Genomic DNA, 18,730 nt, shown 5'->3' with positions numbered 1-18,730 from the left:
AGACCCCAAATTGAGAAGCACCACAGTTTGGTCAATGGGAATTGGTTTTTAGAACCCATAGTGTAAGTTGGCCAATGGATTGGCAGGGAAAGACCCCGGGTAATGTAAAGTTGTAAAGTCATTTAGGAAATAGTTAGGATTGATGAACCTGTCGCACCATACGCAGCCACTTACCTGAGGTGAAGATGATGACTCCACACCTGTGTTTTCTTTGTTCTGTGTGCAGGAAAGGAGAATTGCTGTGTGGATTTGTGAGACGCATCACGACGTGGATGAGACATTGGGGTGATTCCATCTCTCCCTCCTTAGGAGGGACTGATGATGAATTGGTGATGGCAAATTTTGATGTTGAGTTGGAGATGGCAAATTTTGATGAGAGTTGGAAATGGCAAATTTGATTGGTTAGGAGGGAGAGAAGACGAATTTGGTTTATGGGAGGAACGGGGAAGACAGTAGGGACGTTTGTTGATGTGTAAAGTAGATGTTTATGGGTAGTGTTGTGTTTTGTGGATACAGTAAGGGGTAAGGGAGGGGCAATGTAGGTTACCTGGTTGGGGGGGGGGGGGCGTACGGTAGGAACGTACCTGTCTCACCTGGTTCCAATGTGCCCCCAGTGTGCATTACCTAGCATTGCGTGCACTTTTGCGCCCTTACCACCTTACTCACTTGTCTTCTTCTTTTGTCTCCCACCTCCGAGGATCTGGCTTTGGGGCAGAGAGAGAGGAGAGAGAGGTGCTGGCTCCGCAGTTGTGGGCCTGTACTTTCGCTGCTTGCTGCCTGGATCGATACACCATATGGACCGCAATTTTTGTGGCCGCCCACCATGGACCGCAGTTCTTTTGCGGGCAAGCACCACCCGTTGATGGACCTTTGGGTCAACGTGGCACCTATGCCATACAGGTGAACCACTTATAGTTGGCCCCCGGACGGCCACAATCCAGAAATGGACGCGGTTGGCGCCTTTCTTTATTTTTAAAGAAGCCAGAAGGCCAAGTGCACTCCAGGAAGGCAAGACCAGCGGCAGAACATCGGCCGGCTGCGACACCACCGGTGATTATTGAACACTTTATTGGTGCACCGGATGGTGCTGACTGTATGTATGGGGTGGTGCTTTTGGTGCTTGGACGGGGTGCTCTGCACATTATTAAAGGCCGTAGGGCCACAGGGCACTCGTGGGTTGGTGTATCGATGCTGGCATGCGTGCTCTCTCTCTATGCATAACATCTGCATGTGTTCCTCAAAGAACAGGTCCTGGATCGTAGTGTAAATATCAGTGTAGTGTTGTAAAAATGATGCTCCCTACCGGCTGTATGTTTAGTTTGAGAATGCTTTCCGCGATTCGGTTATCCTGTGGGTGTGTTTCTGTGAGGAGAAGGGTGCAACGTCGCAGGGGGACATATTTACTCATTTGTGAACATCTGTAAAACTGTCGCACTCAGGGTTGAGTTAATAGTAGAGGGAACTACATCTGAGTGCCACACTAAAGTAAGTAAAAATTTATCGGGTCGGGCCGCCCCGAGGTAGAGAAGGGTGCAATGTTGCGGATATGAGATTGGCCTCCATCCATATCCGCTTGTAAATATTCCCCTATTTCCCCAATACTTCCCAACTATCCCCAATCCCCCATTCCCTAGTCCCATTTTCTGTAAACAACACTCTGTAGCCCCGACCTTCCCCTATTTCCCCCCTTAAATGTCGCATCCAGGTCCACCGCATCTCATGTAGACAACTATAGGACATCTTGTTAGTTATTCTTAGTCTATGTCAGTTAAGGACTCGTTTCCATTAATTCTGACTCTTCGTTGCACCAGAATGTGATTGTATGGCACCGTTAGAAAGTTTAGGACCTCCCAATACCTCCCCGCAGCTCTTCCTCATGGTACAACAACAACAACAACAACAGCGGCGGCGGCGCGGGGAGTGTGCGTCCTCACTCCGGCTTGGTTAGCCGCCATTGAACATGTGCTCCGACGGGGTTACCACGCAGGGGCTCGCTGTCAGCTCCTCGTCAAGGGCGGAGCCCGGTAACCCCCCGCACCCAATAGAAGCGGCGGACCGATCCCATCTGGGGCGGGGCCAACGAGCCGAGGGCGTGTCACTCCCCGCTGAGCATGCGCAGGAAGAGGGAGGTGACGTCAGATGCGCGCTGGACTTGAAGGAAGAGAGACGCCACCTCCGAGCGCTGCAATACCTCCCCGCATCTCTGGACCGGACCGTGTTTGATTCTGCCCCTGAGCCAAGGTGCACCTTGTGCTATCGACTGCCTGTCCTTCCCTGCCATCAATCCCCGTGTAAGTCAGTCTTGTCCCGTTTGTCTGTGGTCTGTCGGGGATAGATAAGACTGTTTAAGTGCCCATCTTTTCTGTGCTTTACCTCTTACCGTGTAATCTACCCCTTTTCTGCATCACCAATTATATCCTCCTCCGGAGGTCTTGAGAACTGTACCCCTTGTGTCGTGTCATTTACCCCAGCCGTTGTGTCCTTTCCTTCATTGATTTAGCATAGCGCGACTTGGTCAACGTTCGGGCGGGATCGGGTTCTAATCGGGGAGTAACTGTTCGGACGCGGTAATACACCACCGCTCGGTCAATATAACATCTGTCCGCGATCCGCAACAATATATAACTCACTGTGCTCCAAGTGAGTGAAACAAGAACATCCCCAATGTCTCTAATCCCCGGCTTCAGGCCAGAGTCGATCCGCTCCAGCGATCGACAGATCAATGTCCAATCGAGACCAGAATCTCATTGGGTTGGCAGGTACAGTCCTGCTGTCAAAGCTATCCAAAGGCGCCCTCCAGGCGACTGGGAAAGCACACCCTCGGGTATGGACGTTCCACAGCTCGCAGTCGGCAAACCTCAGATTTACTTTCAGGTATATCCGTGTTGCACACACACACAGACCAGATACGTCTGAAAGCGGTGAAAACGGCTGACGTGAAGCAAAGAAAAACCTTGCGCGACACGCAAAGGCGAAAGCGAAGCAAAGAAACCTTGCGCGACACGCAAAGGCCAAAGCGAAGCAAAGAAACCTTGCTCGATGCACAAAGTGCGCAAGTCAAAATGGCCGACGGCCGTACTCGAGACGTAACGGCAGTCCAATGATTCTCTTCGGAATCGACCGCAAAACCTGACACGCAGGTTGATCTGTCACAGCGATAACAACTCTGTCGCAGGAATCCCTTTCCTGGGAAACCCAAAGTTCACTCGTGACTCTTGCTCGCCAATGTTCGCTCTAGACCTCGAAGCAACTATGCTTCTTGTCCGACTCACTTGCTCCGCCTTCTTTTTCTCCTCTTCTTCTTTGTCGCCATCCGGTTCCCGATCCGGTTTCCTGTTTCTTTTAAAACTAACTTTTCACCTTTTGAAAACAGTTCATACACAATAAACCTTTTGAAAACAATAATAGTACATGGAACCAGAAAGGTATCAAGTGGATGAAAACCACAACAACGGAAGTGACGAATCCGTAACACTTGGGAAGGGAACATGGAGGAGGTGCATGAGAGGAAGAGAGGAAAGTAGAGTGAGCTGGAGGCAGAGTGTCAGAAGAAGGGTTGGCGAGTTTCTTGTCAGCCATTTGAGGTGGGGTGTAGAGGGGTCATATTGGCAATTCCTTTTCTGCATTTCCTGCTCGGCTTGGAGTGTGTGGGACAGAAAGAAGGAGGATGTGTGACAAAGTGGTGGTCCAGGTTGCCTTGAAAGACTCACTTTGGATTTGGAGGAAGTTCATGGAGGCACGTTGAACGGTGTAGGTTGAGGTTGTGGGTGGTGGTTCATTTCAGCCTGAAGGGGTAGTGACTGAGCATGGAAGAGAAATGGAGATGTTTGAATGGTGTGTGTGTGTGTGTGTGTGTGTGTGTGTGTGTTGCAGGAGTGGGTGTGGTTTTGCATGAATGTGTTTTTGTTTGAGTGGTGCATGTTGTAAGGGTAGGTGGTCGGTTGTTGTTGTTTTTTGGTGTGTGAGTGAGTGGATGAGTGACTGTGGATTCTGGGAGTGGAGGTGGTTTTGTTGTTGTAGTCTGTGTTCTCACTGGCTGGCGGTAGGGGTATGTACGCATCCAGGTGTAACTGCTCATGCATCTCACTTAGCTGTACGCATCTCACTTAGCTGACCGTATCGAGGTTGAAGTGCCGAAACGGGATGACGCTGAGGTCCTCAACTGAGGACCCGGGCACTGAGGCACACTTGTGACCAGGTATGTTGTGAAATTATATATGCATATATATATATATATATATATATATATATATATGCATATATATAGTCGTGTCTCCGGGGTTAAGACCCCTGAGTGACGGATGACCAAAACGAGCTGAAACTCTGAGGCACACCCCGAACCCTGGTGAGATTGTCTTTGGCGCACGCGGGAAAGGCCCGAAGCCTTATCTGATCGGACGACCGACAATGGGTTAATCCGAACCCACAAACACAAACAAGGGCAAGCAAAATCCACAATACAAGAATGAAATGCAAAAATAACGGATTTAATGAAAATAAATGCAAAGACAATAAAAATGTTTAGGTAAAAGCTAATAGTAACAGGCTAAGGCGAGGGACCCTCCACACTGACTCAATTACAGACACAAGGAGAAATAAAAGAAAATAAAATGGTTTGGTAATCGGCCAGCACTCAGCGTTGGATTTCAGCTGAAGGCTTGTAGACATTCGTCGTCTCCAAACCACTGCGTGGGAAGAGCACAAAAATGGCGCGGAGTCGCACTCCTCGACATCCCAACGTGAGGTACTTCTCGCGATGCCGACTGCCCCGTATCTCTCTTGTTCAGTCTCTTCCCCACAAGCGCACACGAGCCAAAGATGCGCCACCGCCCACGACCAATCCAGAACAAAGGAGAGCGCGGTAAACACGACTGTCTGCTATGAATCCCAGGATCAGAAGAGCGATCAAGATGGCGAGGCAGCATCTTTTTTTATTCAGTTCTCAAATATTCGACGATGGCTTTACTCTCTACCAATCACCTGAGCCTTGCCCATCAACCCCATCGTGCCTCCACCAATCAAGAAGGCCGGGGCGTGGTCTCTCCATTACGAGTCGTCGGATGGCCGAGTCTAATTTCTGTTCGGGAAAGTTCGGATGACGGGGTTCCCTTGCCAATCGGCAAATGCTGTTTCTGTCGGCCCTGGTGGCGTGGTTGGCTAATGGAGCCCATCGCCTGGCTGGCTGAGTTTTATAAGAACACTAGCAGAAGTACCCGGCATTGCCGGGCGGGGGAGGGGAGGGGAGGGGGAAAGGGAGGGGAGGGGAACGGGGGGGAGGGGAGGGGAATGGGGGGGGGAGGGGAGGAGAGGGGGGGAGGGGAGAAGAGGGGGGAGGGGGAGGGGGAGGGGGGGTGGGGAGGAGAGGGTGGGAGGGGGAGGGGAGGAGGGGGAGAGGGGAGGGGGATGAGGGGTAGGGGGAGAGAAGGGGGAGGGGGAAAAGGGAGGGGGAAAAGGGAGGGGGAAAAGGGGGAGGGGGAAAGGGGTGAGGGGGAGGGGGAAAAGGGAGGGGGAGGGGGAAAATGGAGGGGGAGGGGGAAAAGGGAGGGGGAGGGGGAAAAGGGAGGGGGAGGGGGAAGGGGAGGGGGTAGGGTGGAGGGGGAAGGGAGGGGTAGGGTGGAGGGGGAAGGGAGGGGGAGGGGAGGACGGAGGGGGGAGGGGGAAGGGGAGGGCCAGTCAACAATGACGTTGCAGTTCTCATGGTCGGAGAGCAGCACAACAATCGCGACATCGTCCTGAATCTTCGCAACAGCACGAAGCGGATTTTGGAGACTCACCGATCCTGTGACGCCCTCCAGTACCGGCGTTGCCGGGTGGGGGAAGGGAGACCCGTACATTCCCAACCCGTACATTCACCCTCTCGACTCAAGCTCACTCGGACAAAAGCCTCGCACAAATTACACCGTGAAGGCCCAATGGCCATGTCTATGCCACAAATCAAGTACGTGAGCGAGTCGGGCGCACTGAATTGAAAATATATAGAACGCTCATACTCCGTGAAAAGTGAAGCCAACTGGCGGTGGGGATGGAACATCACGTGATCGCTCTGAGCGAATCAGCGCGCTGCTCTGCCACCGGTCAGAATCCGTGTGTAATATTCCTCGCTGAAAAAAATCGATGTGAAACATGCTACTATCTATGCTAAATCATGCTAAATCATGCTAAATGCTAATCATGCTAAAATCTATGCTACTTGCTGTGAGTTTATTGCGGCAAGGAACATCACGTGATCGCGTCACGAACATAATTCGTGATCACGTCATCACGTGATCGTGATCGTCATCAATGAGCGCGAATGAGCGAATCAGCGCGCTGCTCTGCCACCGATTCAGATTCCATGTATAATATTCCTCGCTGAAAAAAAATATGGATCTAAAGATGAAAGAAAAAAAAACCTATGTGGTGTGAATGGCAATCAATGTTCCTCGCTGAAATGTGAAAAAACGCAATCGCTTTTCGCTCTGAAATACGTGCGAACGCGTAACTGAGTTAATGGCGGCAAGGAACATCACGTGATCGCTCTGAGCGAATCAGCGCGCTGCTCTGCCACCAGTCAGATTCTGTGCATAATATTCCTCGCTGAAATGCGCTGAGGTAAAAATATGCATAATTTTTTTTTAGGTCAGCCATGTTCTTCCCAGGCTCAATGGCCATGTCTGTGCCAAATATCAAGTACGTGAGCCTCTCCGTTTAGGGGTCTATCGGTAACATTACACACACACACACACACACACACACACACACACACACACACACACACACACACACACACACAAACTGTGTTTTATATATATAGATGTTGAATTCGACAATTCATAAAAAGGATGCTGAATCATACAAATCATATAAAGGATGCTGAATCAAACAAATCATATAAAGGATGTTGAATTCGACAAATCATATAAAGGATGCTGAATCATACAAATCGGCGGTGGCGGGGATGGAACATCACGTGATCGCTCTGAGCGAATCAGCACGCTGCTCTGCCACCGGTCAGAATCCGTGTATAATATTCCTCGCTGAAAAGAAATCTATGTGAAACATGCTACAATCTATGCTAAATCATGCTAAATCATGCTAAATGCTAATCATGCTAAAATCTATGCTACTTGCTGTGAGTTTATTGCGGCAAGGAACATCACGTGATCGCGTCACGAACATCATTCGTGATCACATCATCACGTGATCGTGATCGTCATCAATGAGCGCGAATGAGCGAATCAGCGTGCTGCTCTGCAACCGATTCAGATTCCGTGTATAATATTCCTGGCTGAAAAAAAATATGGATCTAAAGATGATAGAAAAACAAGTACAAAAAGTTTTAATTAAAACAAAAGCCACGTCGATGTTACACAATGCCTAGATGCAGCTGTGCCTATAACGTCGATGTTATAGGCACAGGACAATCCTATTGATTCGATTACTTGATGTTATTTTTGTGCAAAGTGAAAATATATCTCGGCAATTTCCCGTGTGTGGCGCCGAATTTTTAATATATCTCGGCATTTTCCCGTCTGTTATTTCAGGCGGTGTATGACTGACCATGCCGCGATTTAAAAAATATATATCTCGGCAATTTCCCGTGTGTGGCGACACGTGAACGAAGCTATGCTCCTCTCTCCACATTATTGTGACGACGTATAAATTAAATATTTCATCGTGACGATTGTCATCAAATGGACGAATTTTTAATATATCTCGGCATTTTCCCGTCTGTTATTTCGGGCGGTGTATGACTGACCATGCCGCGATTTAAACAAAATATATATATATCGGCATTTTCCCATCTCTTATTTCGGGCGGTGTATGACTGACCATGCCGCGATTTAAAAAAAATATATCTCAATGGACTTGAAGTTACAGGCCTTTGAGAATTCATTTCGTTCTATAAAGGGCAACTTTCATCGGATTTTCTTCCCGTTTTTTTTCAACCGAGTCTAAAACTATGTTAGCGACTGTGAAAAATGAAATGATATATCGAATTTGATTTAAAATAAAACTGTGTGAGAGAGGAAGACACCACGGGCCTACAAAACAGGCCTCAAAGCTATGCGAGTTAATAAAATGGTGGATATTTGTTTATATGAAGGCTCTCCCAGAATGGGTGGAGCTATGGTTCCCAGAATGGGTGGAGCTTTGAGGTTTTGTCTTCTCTGCAAGAAGAACAAGAACAAGAAGAAGAAGAAGAAGAACAACAGCAGAGGGCACTCTATGAGCAGCGTCTGCGACGCGGCTAAAAAACCAATGTGGTGTGAATGGCAATCAATGTTCCTCGCTGAAATGTGAAAAAACGCAATCGCTTTTCACTCTGAAATACGTGCGAATGCGTAACTGAGTTAATGGTGGCAAGGAACATCACGTGATCACTCTGAGCGAATCAGCGCGCTGCTCTGCCACCGGTCAGATTCCGTGCATAATATTCCTCGCTGAAATGCGCTGAGGTAAAAATATGGTAAAAAAACATTATGAAATAATTTTTTTTAGGTCAGCCATGTTCTTCCCAGGCTCAATAGCCATGTCTGTGCCAAATATAAAGTACGTGAGCCTCTCCGTTTAGGAGTCTATCGGTAACATTACACACACACACACACACACACACACACACACACACACACACACACACACACACACAAACTGTGTTTTATATACTAGGGCGTACCCGTACGTGCGTGCCCGTACGTGCTTGCCCGTACGTGCTTGCCCGTACGTGCTTGCCCGTACGTGCGTGCAAAAGGAAAAAAGTTTTGAAACCACGTGCCAGAATTACGATTATTCGCAATTTAGTTTTAATGGCCAATTATTCAATTATCGCAAACGTATTTTGTCTTTTCGCAAGGACAAACAAAGAAAAGAGAAGAGAACAACAACAACAACAAAAAAAAAAAAAATTTTTTTTAACGACCACAGAATACGGAGCAAGAAAATATAGGCGAATGTGAGAGACCATAACTTGGGAAGCACAAATTCTCAATATTAAATTATTAACCTATCATCTTTAATAGAACTATAATAGACCAATTAAACTAACGGTTGTTTTTATTTTCTTGTTTTTGGCAAAGTTAACATCCAGAGAGGCTGTGTATAGGCCAATCCCCCCCCCCCCCCTCTATTTACATGAAATGGTTTGGTCCATTCGCAAAGCCAAAGCGAACGGCTTGTGAGTACGGTGACCATACCTTGGGAACCACTTGTCCGATTAATTTCAAACCTTGAAAAGGCACATCCTCGGGTCCCCAGCAATATACCTGGCAAGTTTCAAGTATATCGGACCGGTAGTTGTCGAGAAACAGCGGTCGCATACAGACAGACACACACACACACACACACACACACACACACACACACACACACACACACAGAGATTGCTGGAATTATATAGAGATATAGATTAGGGAAAAATCACAGGGAGGCAATACCCACTGGGGATAATTAACCATAAGCCCGATAATTAATAAGCACAAAACCACCCTCCTTATGGTGACATGCAAACACTCTTAACCTGAACATTTACCCTGCTTATGTACATCGAGATGGCTTCTTCTTCTTCTTCACCTCACACAGTCCATACTAAAGCCTACACATTCCTGACTTTCTTGAGGTATTTCTTCACCTACCCCCACAAACGTAACAATACCTACGCCCTTAAACGCATATATATATATCTCTATATATAATGGTATCTGTAATCTGGTTCTCCAACCTAATGAGCGGACAACATGACGTCATCGCCATGCACGTCCGCCTTGCCTGCAAAGTTCCAGAGGAACCATCTAGCAGTGCGTCATTACGGATTATAACTACAGATACTGTCACAAGTGCATGCAAAACTCACAGTTACCGACCTGGTTTTGCCCTTGTTGGGGCTTCATCAGGGCAACGCAGTGAGGCTTTCCATACACTTGTAACTCTGTGACCCTTTCGGTTTTTATATCAGTCACTATGCGACCTTCATATCATCAGTGCAGAACCACCAGCAAGGTGTCCCATACAGCTGCTGCTGCACTTTGCTGGGAGCGATAAGCACCGCCTGCCACACGGTAACGTTATCTCTGGTATCCACTCATCATATGGAGTCGACCTGGTTGCGGTTGGGAGTTACTAATAATGGTATCTGTAATCTGGTTCTCCAACCTAATGTTCTAACCTCCAACCTAATATCTGGAGGTCATGTTGTCCGCTCATTAGGTTGGAGAACCAGATTACAGATACCATTATTAGTAACTCCCAAACGCAACCAGGTCGACTCCATATGATGAGTGGATACCAGAGATAACGTTACCGCGTGGCAGGCGGTGCTTATCGCTCCCAGCAAAGTGCAGCAGCAGCTGTATGGGACACCTTGCTGGTGGTTCTCCACTGATGATATGAAGGTCGCATAGTGACTGATATATATATATATAAAACACAGTTTGTGTGTGTGTGTGTGTGTGTGTGTGTGTGTGTGTGTGTGTGTGTGTGTGTGTGTAATGTTACCGATAGACTCCTAAACGGAGAGGCTCACGTACTTGATATTTGGCACAAACATGGCCATTAAGCCTGGGAAGAACATGGCCGACCTAAAAATTTATTTCATAATATTTTTTTACCCTATTTTTACCTCAGCGCATTTCAGCGAGAAATATTATGACCGGAATGGCAGAGCAGCGCGCTGATTCGCTCAGAGCGATCACGTGATGTTCCTTGCCGCCATTAACTCAGTTACGCGTTCGCACGTATTTCAGAGCGAAAAGCGATTGCGTTTTTTCACATTTCAGCAAGGAACATTGCCATTCACACCACATAGGTTTTTTTTTCTTTCATCTTTAGATCCATATTTTTTGCCATAACGTAGCGCATTATGGCTCTCTAGAGCTCGAGTTAGCCAATCACCTGGGAGCATGAGGCCACGTTGGCCACGCCCACGACACGACGCAGAGTTGCAATCGATCGCTCAGAGCGATCACGTGATGTTCCTTGCCGCGCGATTGCATTTTTTCACATTTCAGCGAGGAACATTGCCATTCACACCACATAGGTTTTTTTCCCTTTCATCTTTAGATCCATATTTTTTGCCATAACATAGCGCATTATGGCTCTCTCTAGCTCGAGTTAGCCAATCATCTGGGAGCATGAGGCCACGTTGGCCATGCCCACGACACGACGCAGAGTTGCAATCGATCGCTCAGAGCGATCACGTGATGTTCCTTGTCGCGCGATTGCGTTTTTTCACATTTCAGCGAGGAACATTGCCATTCACACCACATAGGTTTTTTTTTCTTTCATCTTTCGATCCATATTTTTTTTCAGCGAGGAATATTATACACGGAATCTGAATCGGTGGCAGAGCAGCGCGCTGATTCGACGATTCGCGCGCCCTCCCCCTCCCCCTCCCCCCTCCCCTCCCCCCTCCCCCTACCCCTCCCCTCTCCCATCCCCCCCTCTCCTCCCCCTCCCCCCTCTCCTCCCCTCCCCCTCCCCTCCCCTCCCCACCTCCCCCTCCCCCTCCCCCCTCTTCTCCCTCACGTTTATACATGGAATGCCGGGTACTCTTCCCCCCCCCTCTTCTCCCCTCCCCCCCTCTCCTCCCCTCTCCCCCTCTCCTCCCCTCCCCCCCCGTTCCCCTCCCCTCCTCTCCCCCGCCCGGCAATGCCGGGTACTTCCCCCCCCTCTTCTCCCCTCCCCCCTCTCCTCCCCTCCCCCCTCTCCTCCCCTCCCCCCCCCCGTTCCCCTCCCCTCCCCCCCCCCGTTCCCCTCCCCTCCCCCCCCCCCCCGTTCCCCTCCCCTCCCCCCCCCGTTCCCCTCCCCTCCTCTTCCCCCTACCGTCCCCCCTCCCCCTCCCCCTGACACTCCTTTACAAACATCTAAAGTGAGAAACCATTTCGGCATGGTCTTGGTTGAATCCCTGGGGGAGGTTAGAATTGGTAACATTCTGTTTTAAAAGAGGAATTAGCATTTCCGACCGGGGCACGTAAGCTGCCAATCCACTTGGGTCCCTCGTATGATTAGACTTATCCTCAGGATTTAATTTAATTCGCGGTGCAGTGGTTCGGCAGTAGCTAGCCCATTGGTGCAGCATCTGGTAGTTAGGAGTGAAATTGTGGAGCTCTCCGAAGAAAATTCCTAAAATTTTGCGTGTAAAGCACGTCTGGTCAAAATAAAATTTTTATTGTTTTTCCCCGATTATACCTCAGGTGGGGAAAAAGAAAAGATGGCCGCCGAGAAAGGTAAAATGGCAGATGTCCATGTAATGGTAGATCCTGGTATGCACATGGTCGTAATTGAGACCGAGGCAGAGCTTAGTGACGAGATTAGGGTTGGAACTTCCCCCACTCCGAGCATCATACGGTATCAGAGAACTCAGAGAACGTGCTCCAGAAGACTGGCATGATGTCTGTCCAGTGTCCAGGCCATGTTCCAGGAAATTATGGCAAGAATGGATTGAGGTGAGGAAAGATAAGATGACATTAGTAGACGTGAACAAGGAAATGAGTGAAATATGAGCACAAATTAATGAAACCAAAGATTATTTTTGAGACATGAGGGGGGAAATGATGGAACAAAACAAGAAGACGTCATGCGGAGCACGACACTTGCAAAATCCGCCCCCCCCCCACCCCAATAAAAAAATTCCATTGATACAGCAAATTGTCCATTTCATCAAGATTAAAATTGACAATCTTGATCAAAGCTCGGGTCAATGGAAAGAAAAGTGACGATTTTTCAGATGAAAAATGATGATTTTCGAAGGTTGACCTCGAGTTGACCTTTGACCTTTTGACCTCAAAATAGTTCGTTTCCCTATTTAGTGACTCAATGTGCAAATGCTGTTCAATTTTCAAGTCAATCGGATGAAAATTGAGGATTTTTGAAACTTGGCCTATGTTGACATTTTGGACTATGTTGACCTCAAAATACTTGGTGGTTGAATTCAGTGACCAGATATGCAAGTCCTCTTCAAATTTCAAGTCAATTGGATGAAAATTGAGGATTTTAGAAATTTGGCCTATGTTGACCTTTTGGCCTATGTTGACCTCAAAAATACTTGGTGGTTGAATTCAGTGACCAGATATGCAAGTCCTCTTCAAATTTCAAGTCAATCGGATGAAAATTGAGGATTTTAGAAATTTAGCAAAGTTTGTGACCTTTGGCCTCTGTTGACCTTTTGACCTTTTGACCCCAAAAACAATAGGCTTCTTGCTTGTGACCAACTCTACCATTTGGTGAAGTTTCGTGAAGATGGGTTGAAAATTGTGACCTGTAGGCCGGTGACAAACAAAGAGACAGACAGACAGAGAACCACAAACGCAACCGACCAATGTACTTGAAAAATCTTCGATTTTGCAAGTAATGAATGAAAACAATGGGAAATTGGAAGTCAAAATTATAGAAAATAATAAGGATTTGCTCCAGCGAGTTGGAAGAGGGGCGACTAGAGTTTGAAGAGGAAAATGGCCTGGATCATTATCATATTGTCGTGGATGTTGCCCTGCCCCAAGAAACAGACCACCCAGAGGACGAGAGAGTAGCAACAAGGTGGTTTGGTGGGGGATGAGAGCCAGGCAGGCCCTGCGGAGTGTGTAGCAACTCCTATGGTGTACAAGACGGTGCTCGTGGAGGCGCGATTAGACCTGCAGGTCGAGCTAGTGCTCCCGGGGTACAGTGGTGTGCGAGTCGGCGGACGAGGCTGCAAGGTCGAGCCCGTGATGATGCGATGTTGAGCCTAACAACTCAGTCAGCAAAGGGGCTTGAGGACCTTTTGTGACTCAGGAAGACTGTGGAAGGCCAATGAGTAACCTGTTCCACCGAGGATAGAGCAAAGGGAGCTGTTGTGGTGCTCGGAGATAGGGGGTGGGGGGGAGGAGAGGGGCGGATTGGGAAAGGGGAGGCTAAGGTGGGGGCCAAAGGGAATCCCCAATTTGGGACTTCGTTTTTGCACTGAGGGCACCACACACTACTACAACACCTCCACCACCACATTGTAGGAGCTCTGATTGCATCTTCGGTTCAAGAATAAATCAAAAGTCAAAGGTCATGTGCAATTTATTTGGAAAATCATTTTATTACTGCAATAACTTGTGAATCACAGAAAAAATTACTAATCTTAGCAAAAGTATGGACTGTAATACACAGTTGAACCGATTCAATTTTGGGCAAAACAAGTCAAAGGTCAAAGGCCCTTTCTAAAATCATTCTGCAGACCATAACTCGAATTAGAAGCATCTGATGTTGTGTGTCTTCTACTTATCTCTCTCTACTTATCTCTACTTATCTTCTACTTATGAGGTCACTCCCTCGGATGTGACCTTTAATTTTCATGTGGCCTTTGAGATCAACCGTAACATATCAATTGATGCGCTCACATGAAATTATATTTTCTATTTTATATTTACAAGAGAGCACAAGAAAATTCGTACAGGAAATTGCACGCCTCCTTTACACAGTGATACAAATCTCTTGGAGGAGCTTGTGTATCGTGTATGCATGACGTGTAGCACAATGATTATCATACACATGGCACCTTTACATGAATTACAAAGACAGTCATACACGATGGACAACTCGATACAGTATATGGAATTTCCACCTGGAATCAGCACTATATGGAATCACATCGCACCAGATTCCAGAAAAATGTCAGCATTTCCGCACCAAATTTGATGTGAATGGTAGCAAAAGCCAAATGACATTTTTGGTGTGAAAATGACTATAGGCTCAGATGGGAATGCCACACAGGTAAGCCTGAAAATATAGAGTGCAATGCTGTGAACATGAGAATAGGACAATGACCTTTTACTACCAGACGAAGTGCGAGTCCAAAAAACGTTACGTTTTCTTACTATATAAATAACCACAAGGGGGACAGCATAAGATTTTTTTATAGATACAAAACAACATTGCACTTCTAGGAAAGGAAATAAGAGACAGTAAGAAAGCCAAACTTTACACAACTTTGCTGGTGCTCACCATGCCTTCCGCCACAACATGAGTCCTGATGGCGATCGGCACTTCAGGGATCTCTTCCATTTTCTGGGAAACATATCCTACCACTTGTTTTGTTGAACATTTATTTTCTCTCAAACACTCATCATGTCTTATTAAACACATCCTTCTTCAGGGTTGGTTTGTTTTTCATTCTCATATAAATCCTTGAACATGATGGCGTGATCCCATGTGGTGGTGGAAGGAGTGGTGAGTCCGCCAGAAATCCAAACAGAAGTGTTACATTATATGATGAGAACGCATATAAATGAACTTCTGGTTTTACTCAAACAGACGACTGTGGGGAATTACATCAGTTGCAACTTGCCATACCTGCCTGCCAAATCCCAAAAGGCAGAGTCTTCTGAGAGCCAGGGATTTGAGGGCTCTGGAGTCGTGAGGAACGAGTCATAGTCAGCATATTGCTCCGAATGATTCATGAGGCTACGGTGGAAGAACATATACAACAAGCATTCTGAGTATTGCGCTGCAATACATGTCCCCTACCGGCAGTCTGTCGCCCGGAAAACTGTTGGGGAAATTACACGTATTGCACTGTGTGAATTATATAATTACCAACTCACGGTCTGAGGTAACTTGGCTAAAAATTATCGGATTTGCACCAAATAAAGTTCATGAATGGTTGCACAGACCCCTACTTCTCACTAAAAGGGGAAAAAGAATGTAAATCGGAGTTAAAATAAGCCCGCAAGGTCGCTCTGTGGAGCGGCCTGCACGTATTGCACTGTGTGAATTATATAATTACCAACTCACGGTCTGAGGTAACTCGGCTAAAAATTATCCAATTTGCACCAAATAAAGTTTATGAATGGTTGCGCAGACCGCTACTTCTCACTAAAAGGGGAAACAGAATGTAAATTGGAGTTAAAACAAGGAATATTAACAGCTTTGACTTACCGCACTCCAAATTATAGTCCGGAAAACTGTTGGGGGAAATTACCAAAGTTCAAAGTGCCATAACTTTGTCAAAAATGATCGAAACGTCGTTAAGTTCGAACTTGATCTGTAACTTATCATGAGGAAACCATGTAGCAAGTTTGAAATCATTAGCATTAAGAGTTTAGAAAAAAAGTCCGGAAAGCTGTTCTTTGCGTGACAGACTGACGGACTGACAGACTGATGGACTGACAGACGGACAGACTGACAGATGGAGGGACGGAGTGCAAACCTATAGTCCCCTCCGGTGTACATCAGTAGGGGACTAACAAGCATTCTGAGTATTGCGCTGCAATACATGTACCCTACCGGCAGTCTGTCGTCCGGAAAACTGTTGGGGAAATTACCAAAGTTCAAAGTGCCATAACTTTGTCAAAAATGATCGAAACGTCGTGAAGTTCGAACTTGATCTGTAACTTATCATGAGGAAACCATGTAGCAAGTTTGAAATCATTAGCATTAAGGGTTTAGGAAAAAAAGTCCGGAAAACTGTTCTTTGCGTGACGGACTGACAGACGGACAGACTGACAGACGGAGGGACGGAGTGCAAACCTATAGTCCCCTCCGGTGTACACCAGTAGGGGACTAACAAGAGGCTATGGTGGAAGATATCAACAGCCAAGATTGTGCAATTCTTTATCTTTGAATTTAACATGACAAACAAAACCTGTGATTGCATGCAATGAGTGGAAGTTTATGTTTTCATTGAAAGGTGGAAGTGTGTTTGATAAAGTTGTTTTGCCGTTTATATACTCAGCGTATACATGCGTCCACTATGGCAAAGTTAAATAACAAGTGCCCCGCTAACGCCTCTTCGGATATGGAAATTACAATATGGAAACGACTGTTCACTTACATCCTTCCCCCTGCACCCTCTACTATTCGGGTCTCGCACATGTCACTCGCAGCCAGTGGCAACACACGTGTCCATGCCATGTTGTAAAACCCAGTGTTCAAGGCATCACATGGCATAAGTGTGACCTCTATGTTGAGGTGTGCAGATGAAAAATACAATGGAATGATTTAAGATTCACATGGATGGAAGATGGGGAGAAGAGACAGACACAAAGGTGGGGATGACGGGGAACTAAGTAAACATCTGAGTCTGGTCGATGCGAATTGGGGTTAACAACAGCCAAATAGATCAACCAAATTTGGCGGTTTATCACGCGTGGAAGGCAGGGAGGTGGGAAAACTTTTCATATAATAAAATTGTTTATTTACAAAATGATACCGATACGGGGATGGGCAAGACAACAAAACCCGGACAGATCAGGCACAAGAACACAGACAAATACAGAAGGCAAGATGCAAACTGATTGTACAAAATAATAAAACCATACCCCACAAAGGGCACCAAAATACTGAATTCAAACAGACAATGGAGAAATCAGATGAGAATTTGAGCCAAGCACGAGCTGATCCTGGGCTGATATTGTACATTGCTTCTGGTGTTGTACAGGGCTGATGTGGCACAGGTTGAAGTGCGGCTTGGGGAGGGATGGTGATGAGGAGGCCAGGATCCAAGGGGATGGCAATGAGGAGTCATGAGTCGACCGCTCTCCAAAAATGGCCCTTCCGTGGGGAGTGACGAAACAGAGAGAGCACCGGTGTTGTCTCCAACGAAGCCAAATGTGATCTGCTATGTGCATGCGTGGGCACGACCTTCGTCATCTCCGGGGCGGCTCTCGTGCATGGCGGGTTCCTCTCATTGGACAGGCGCTACTGTAGGCAGCACCATCTTTCTGGCCGTCCCACCCTTTGCAAAGCTATATGGCTAACTCCTTTGCCGTGGCCCACTGTCCTCGTTGCAAACAGCCCGTGATGATACAACGCACCATCGTACCCTATTCTGCTCTATTATTTAAAATCACTGCCTCCATCCCAAAATCCCAAAATCAGTGCACGTTTTACCATATGAATCACCTATCACATATTTAATACAAGAATAATTCGAACCTACTGAAACGCATGGCCCATACTATTCTTACGACATTCCAGCGATGGTCCCACACCCTCCCTCTCCCATGTAATAGTATATATATATACACTACCGGTCAAAGGTTTTAGGACACCTCAATTTTTCCAGTTTTTAATGAAATTTACACAGTTTAATGTCTCAATGTACTCTGAAATTAAGCATAGAACAAATAAACAATTGGAGATAAAAAAAGAAATCATAGAATCATTGCAAATAAATTGCAAAGAAAGCCAAGGTGTCAGTGAGTACAGTTTCCTACACCATCAAAAGGCACTTGGAAACTGGAGGAAACTCTGACAGGAAGAGGTCTGGCAGACCCAAAGCCACAACAGAATCAGAAGACAAGTTTCTGAGAGTCAACAGCTTGCGTGATAGGCGGCTCACAGGACAACAGCTTCAAGCACAGCCTAACACTGGTCGAAGTAAGTCTCAGTTTCAACTGTGAAGAGAAGACTTTGAGCTGCAGGTTTTACAGGTCGAGTGGCAGTAAGAAAGCCATTGCTAAGATGGCAAAATAAGAAAAAGAGGCTTGCCTGGGCCATGAAGCACCACCAGTGGACTACTGAAGACTGGAAGAAGGTCTTATGGACCGATGAATCAAAATTTGAAATCTTTGGTTCATCATGCAGGGTTTTTGTACGCCGTCGAGTAGGCGAAAGGATGGTTCCTCAGTGTGTGACACCAACTGTCAAACATGGAGGAAGAAGCATGATGGTCTGGGGCTGTTTTGCTGGATCCAGAGTCGGCGACTTGCACAAAGTGACTGGCACCCTGAACCAAAAGGGCTACCACAGCATTTTGCAGCGCCATGCAATACCCTCTGTTATACGTCTAGTT

General features: G+C 46.8%; 1 protein-coding gene across 6 annotated transcripts in view; it reads right to left on the bottom strand.

The window, feature by feature from the left end:
- Positions 1–18,730, bottom strand: part of LOC137426929 (regulator of G-protein signaling 7-like) — a 260,768-nt gene that overhangs the window by 34,498 nt on the left and 207,540 nt on the right. For 5 of the 6 annotated variants that reach the window (XM_068115959.2, XM_068115957.2, XM_068115960.2 and 2 more), the window contains 2 exons: positions 15,289–15,399; positions 14,941–15,003 (listed from right to left, as the gene is read on the bottom strand). In XM_068115959.2, coding sequence (XP_067972060.2) covers positions 14,941–15,003; positions 15,289–15,399 — 174 coding nt within the window. The remainder of the gene's footprint in view (positions 1–14,940; positions 15,004–15,288; positions 15,400–18,730) is intronic. The other variant, XM_068115962.2, reaches the window with a different exon arrangement.

The sequence above is a fragment of the Myxine glutinosa genome, chromosome 5 (genome assembly GCF_964187855.1).
Source record: "Myxine glutinosa chromosome 5, kmMyxGlut1.1, whole genome shotgun sequence".
Taxonomy (NCBI): Eukaryota; Metazoa; Chordata; class Myxini; order Myxiniformes; family Myxinidae; genus Myxine; species Myxine glutinosa.
The sequence above is the reverse complement of the archived record's forward strand: the minus strand, read 5'-3'. Positions and strand labels throughout refer to the sequence as shown.